This window comes from Oratosquilla oratoria, chromosome 39, assembly GCF_046742065.1.
Source record: "Oratosquilla oratoria isolate Oo_2021 chromosome 39, ASM4674206v1, whole genome shotgun sequence".
Classification (NCBI taxonomy): Eukaryota; Metazoa; Arthropoda; class Malacostraca; order Stomatopoda; family Squillidae; genus Oratosquilla; species Oratosquilla oratoria.
Genome location: NC_134815.1, coordinates 31,409,237 through 31,415,457, shown reverse-complemented (window position 1 = coordinate 31,415,457; position 6,221 = coordinate 31,409,237). Strand labels below are relative to the sequence as shown.

Genomic DNA, 6,221 nt, shown 5'->3' with positions numbered 1-6,221 from the left:
GTTTTGTAGTTACGTGAGTATTAGCTCCACCCTTCAGACTTCACTCAGTCGCACGATATCCCAGATAATGTTCTCCCGTTCTTCCACAAAACCCTACAGTTTGTGCTCTGCGAGGTTTTTCACGTTGTACATGTAAATCTTCATCTTCACGTTGTTTAATTTCCAAGATTTAGATCTGTTTGGACAGTGTTTACTCGAATCATTTATTTGAAATTCATATTTCCCCTTAGTAATGACATAATTATCTCAAAGCACAATGGAACTTGATGTGTTTGATTCTACTTTGTATATATGAAGCATTTCATCAATGGTTTATTAGGGATAATTCAAATGCCAGAGCACGTTAGCTGCTCCTTTTATTTATTCTAAATATATTAATACTGATTAAAGAATTTTCCAGTGCACAAACATGCAGTTAAAAGGTTGCAGCATTACAGATATTATGTCTGTATATAAAAACATCACAAATAGTATATTTGTATATTAAGATCCTTAAAGGCGCGCACATAGCACCAGATTACGCGCACCATAATCAGATATTCATTCTGATAAGGGTCATTCAGACAACAGTGGCCTGTTTTCCAGTATCCTGTACTGTGCCTATGTACAAACTTATGATATATGAGTATTCATACGATATGTATCATAAATTAATTATCGGTAATACTAGTTTTCGCACTGCTCTAGTAGGCTTGCATATACCAGAAATATAAATTAATCATGTAATACTCCTTCCCATATCTGGGAAATAAAAGTCACTCCTTCATTAGACACATTATGTACATTTTGCTTATCCTAGTCTCCTTTGTTAGCTAGAGTACGTGGATATTGTAGTCACTCGATAAGTCCAAGACTCGGTTTCACTGTCTGACACCGTCTTTTATCATGTCACCATTCTTACAAATGATCACTTTGATCAGCTTGCAGAGACTCGTGCGTTTTTCTTATCTGACACTAAAGTGATTTGTGGCATTAGGGCACCTGGTGTCACGAAAGTACCACAAAAAATGTTCTGCGTCACTCCAGTGCGCAGTGTCACAAACGTGCCTTAGAACCCAAAAAGGTTAGTCTCTTTGTCTCTCGGTTTTCACTCGCAAGGTGGCAGCACTCACGCGTAGGCTTGGATAGCTTTCAAAGGTTCTCTGTTCTTAGAGCTAACCTGGTAGTTATTGACGGGCGCCCTCTTGGAACACTTAACGATAGCATAGAAGACGAGTACCACTAGTGTGAACATAGCCATGGCTCCCATGACACCGCTCAGGATCAGGATCCCCCGGATCGGGAAGACGTATTCTTCTTTGGGTTCTTCTATGACCGTTTCAGAGACTATGATATCCTCGCTCACTTCCTCATGCGTCGGTTCGTAAAACTCGGGTTGGTTCTTACCGTCTGGTACAACCTCCTCAACCACGACTGCCACGACAGAAGCCAAATCTTCCTCAACTTCGCCTTCGGAAGCAAGAGTAGGACTGTCAGTTTCATGGCTTTGGTCTTGTTCCGAGGTTATAACCATTGTCGTCGTCGTTGTCATGACTTCTTCGGTCATGGGTGTAGACTCTGGTTTTGGAGTTGTGGTGTGCTTGTGAAGTTCCTCCTGGAATGATGCTGATGTAGTCGATGTCGAGGAAGCAAAGGCAGTTGAGACATGGACGGGTGGCGGGGTCATTGTTGAGGTCGTCAGTTCCGCAAAGTGTCTCTCTTTCTGATGACGATTTCTATGCTTGTTCTTGTTGCGCCCCCTGCCCTTATTTCCATTCCTTTTCTTGTTTCTATTCCGATCTTTTCTATGTTTTCTCCTGCGTTGAGGCCGTTCCGGCGACTCCATGTACTCTAATGAGTCTGCTGGCACCGATTCGATATTGTCTTCGTCGTCGAGGAAAAGCAGATCCTCAACTCTTCTTTCCTTGTCGTCAAATTCGAAGGCGTCTTCATCTATGAGTGGCGACTGAGGTACCAAAGATTCTTCAACCAAAGACGGGTCTTCGATTGGATATGATCGTGGTGGCTCATTCTCCTCTGGAAACATCGGCTGTTCTAGATAGAGCTGAATATCTTCTAAAGTACCACCATTGTCAAGAGATTCGAATATGTGATCAGTATCTATACCTTTTTGCTTTAGAATTCCAAGGAATCTTGCGTACGATATATTCATCATCTTGAGAAGCTTACCGATTTGACCACCACTGTCAATATCTCCGCTGGCTATTTTCATGACGTTGGTCCTGGAAGAAGGCATGGTCCTGTCTTCGACGACCTGGCCTTCCACGGGATTGAAACGGGTGCGGTGCGATGTCCCACCGTTTCCAGGGACAATGTCCTTCGCTAGTTCCTCCTGGAAGTTTGGTCTTCTCTGACTTCGAGTCTCGGGAAGAAGCCCCATTTTCCTGTCTTGAGATTCGAGAGGATGTCCTTGACGATGTCCTTGGGTGGTGGGATGATGACCAAGGGGTTGCGTATACCGATTTTCAGTGTCGATGACATCATCAACACGATGGTGTTTGGGGTACAGGTGCTGACTATTCCTAGGAGTGTAAGAGGCACCCGGGTGGTAGGACTTTGTTGGAAATTGGGGTGAGGGATGGGGAGGCAGAGGAGATGGAGTTGATGGAGACTTGGTCTGAGATCTTCTGTGTGATTGTTTGGGCTCTGCATCTCTAGAAGATCTGGAAAGAGAAGAGTATCTGAATAAATGTTGCCTATTATTTGTAATAGGTAATTTGTTAACCATTTGTAGATCACAAGATTCCTGTGAGCTGAATAGAATTGTTTAGTTTTAGCCATGACAGTCAATGAATGCTTCAAATTGACCACAGTGGTCGATAGATTAAAACACTTTTGATTATAGGGAGAACCTAACAACAGTTTGTAACTATAGTAACATAAGAACATAAGAATGAAGGAGACTGCAAGAGACCATAAGGCCTACACAAGGCAGCTCCATATCCATCACCACCTGTCATCCCCATCCATAAAGTTGTCTAACCGTTTCTTAAAACAACTGATAGTTTCAGCGCTCACTACATGGTTACTAAGTCTATTCCATTCGTTGACCACCCTATTAGTAAACTAATTCTTACCTATTTCCTTCTTAAATCTAAATTTGTCCAATTTAAATCCATTACTGCGAGTCCTGCCCTGTTGTTTTAATATGATGACCTTGTTTGCATCACCCTTGTTAAGCCTTTCATCCACTTGAACACCTCTATTAAGTCAGCCCACACTCTGCGTCTTTCCAGAGAGTGTAAGTTAATGTGTCGAAGCCTCTCCTCGTGAGGCAAATTTCTGAGTCCATGTATCATTTTGGTCATTCTTCTCTGTACTGATTCTAGTAAATTTATGTCCATTCTATAGGACGGAGACCAAAACTGTACCGCATAGTCAAGGATAGGTCTAACTATCGCTAGATAGAGTTTGATAATTACCTCTGCACTTCTATTCGTTACCGTCCTAGCAATGAAACCTAATGCTCTGTTAGCTTTATTCCTGGCGCTAATGCACTGTTTCCTGGTTTTAAGGTCCGGACTCGCTAGAACTCCCAAGTCTCTCTCGCACTCAGTTTTCTCTAAAAGCGTGTTCTATAGAGATGAAAGAAACCCTTAGGGTTGGATCTTGCTTGACTGGCAACCTTAATTTCATAGTTACGTTTCGCTGTACGTGTATTCTTTTTAACCAGCTTTGCCATTTCGTTATATCTTGATCTAAGGTGTGTTTCCCCGTTTTTTATTTTTACGTAAAGTCCTCTTTTCATTCCGATCTCATGTTTCAGTCTGTCCGTCATCCATTTGGGAGTATTACTATTCTTCCGTATTGACTTCAGGGGGATAAATGTATTTTGTGCATTAATAATTAAATCAGTTAGATTGCTATACATTTCATCCAAATCGCTGACCTGTCTGTTGAGCCCCCGCCCCCAAGTGACCTGACCCAAGGTATGCATATTACCCTCCGTGACCCGACCCCTGGTCATGACCTGACCCATGGTCATGACCTGACCCATGGTCATGTCCCGACTCTTGACCGTTCAGGTAATTGACGAATCATCCGTATGACATTTCATATTCAATTTCAAATAAGTTTTTATCTTATCAAAATTGGCTCTCCTGAAGTCTGGTACTTGGACGTTATTCTTACTTTTCAATTCTTCCCAAATAATATTAAATCTTATTTCTTGATGATCGCTAGAGCCTAGACTATCTCCCACTTTTACGTTACTCATTAGGTGCTCATTATTAGTTAAAAGTAAGTCCAGAGTACTTTCTCCCCTCGTAGGATCGGTAATCATTTGTTTTAGGAAGTTATCCTGCACCACATCTAAGAATTTTTTCGCTTCCTGATCTTCTACTAAAAATTGATTACCAAAGGTCCAAAATGTTTATTCCTTCTTTCTTGAAGGAATAAAATTAAGTTTATAAAACACAAAATAAAGTTGTTTTCTTCAATACGATGACATTCCTTTGGTCAAATGAAAATAATAATTGGCGGAAAAGAGATTTTTTTTTTAATGTGGTCATGATTTATCCTTTGGCTACATGGTAAGGATGCTTTACTACTGCCCGCGCTTAATGCTCTCTGACAATGTGGTAAGAATACTTTCATTGTCGGCATTTAAGATGATATTTTTTCTGTGTATGGAGAACATTTTTATGACTGTGTAGGGTAAAAAACTATTTGGACTTCGTGGCATTTTTTTCTGTGTAGTAAAGATATCCTGATCTCAGATATAACACCAAATGTTTAGTTTTGTCTACCACCATTCATCACCGTGACATATCCTCGAAAGAGAAAATGAATCGCTTTCGTACCAATTAACACCCCCTTGGAATCAAAGCTGTTTTGACCCACCTCGATTAGTCCCTCTGGTATTGGTTAACAGTTGTTATAGTTTAGTTGTCTCTAGGCTATTTCATTCATCTCCGTGGCACCCCATTAGTAGCAAATGGGCTGAAAGATCCCATGAACCTCCAGCATCTCCACCAGCTTACCCTCCAGGGAGGTGAGACAGATCCTCTACAATGCTGTGCCCGAAGGTGTCTTGACGTTGTCCTCTCCCAAATTCGTGTCCTGAGTGGCGCCAGTCACCGAGAGACCCTTCCTGGAGTCTGTGCCGGCCATGGAAGGCTGGCAACGGACGTCCCTGCTGCTGCACCTCCTCTAGGCGAGCACCCTCCTGACGCGGATGGGCCTGTCCTTGTCTGGAAAACCCTACGCCTTCTACAGGCCCGGACAAGGACCCTGAGAACCCTTGTCGGTAAACAGGGGCTCCTTCCTCCACGGCAAAGGTCCGTTTCCTGTTCTTCGCCTCCTTCGGAGAGAGGGTCACTCCAGGCTCGCCGACCCCGGAGGAGGGTCGGGAAGCGGCTCTTCCGCCTCCCAGAGGCTCAAACGAGATCAGTTCCGGATTCGGTGTCTCGCGGTGCACAGGATTTCGTCCGGGGGTGTTCTGGGGTCCGTCTGTGCCGGAACGCGTGGGTCCTACATAGGAAGTTATAGCCGGATGCCCTCTCGTCGCCTCCACGCGAAGGACCTGGCGATGTGTGCCATTTCCGGACCTGTTAAAATAAATAAATAAATGAATAAATAAATATATAAATAGATTTGTTTGTCTTTTGTTTTTTGTTTGTTCACGAACTCCCAGGGATAGACACCATAACCACATATATTCTGATACCCTATCACTCTAGGTACTTGGATAACTATATTTCATTAAAATAATAATAATAATAAATAAAGAAAAAAAAATTGGTTAGAGTTAAGGGATAAAGTTAGGTGGTTTATGGTGAGAGAACACGCCACTACTGTAGTATACCCTTAAGTCGCGTAGCATTTTTTTTTTGTGACAAGAATTAATGTGATTAAACGAACCATTGTACGTGTCCATAAATATTATCTATATTTGTGAAATTAATATTGCCACAAACCATGATAGCTTTTGTAAGAAGAAAGCATGTAAATGTAAAGCGATTGTATAATTCTACCAAATGTTGAAATATTGGTTATTTTCATTTAATTTTGGTACGGGCGGAAATAGATTATTTACAAACTCCTACGTTTTTGCAGTTAAACCCCTGTAACCATATATATTCTGAAGATAAATAAACTAGATACATTTCTTCACCTTTTAGTTGTAGACATTTATTGTCAATCCACATACAGATACACACATGCACATACGTATGCAAAAGAATGTGTACACATTATATTTGTCTTTGTGTATGCATATA

The 6,221-nt window shown here is 41.8% G+C and overlaps 1 protein-coding gene across 1 annotated transcript in view; it reads right to left on the bottom strand.

Moving 5' to 3' along the window:
- Window positions 1–339: 339 nt before the first annotated feature.
- LOC143020333 (uncharacterized) overlaps window positions 340–6,221 on the bottom strand; it is an 84,291-nt gene continuing 78,409 nt past the window's right edge. Inside the window, exons 4-5 of the mRNA XM_076176656.1 lie at window positions 4,983–5,549; window positions 340–2,663 (exon numbers count right to left, since the gene is read on the bottom strand). Coding sequence (XP_076032771.1) covers window positions 1,109–2,663; window positions 4,983–5,549 — 2,122 coding nt within the window. The 3' untranslated portion in view covers window positions 340–1,108. The remainder of the gene's footprint in view (window positions 2,664–4,982; window positions 5,550–6,221) is intronic.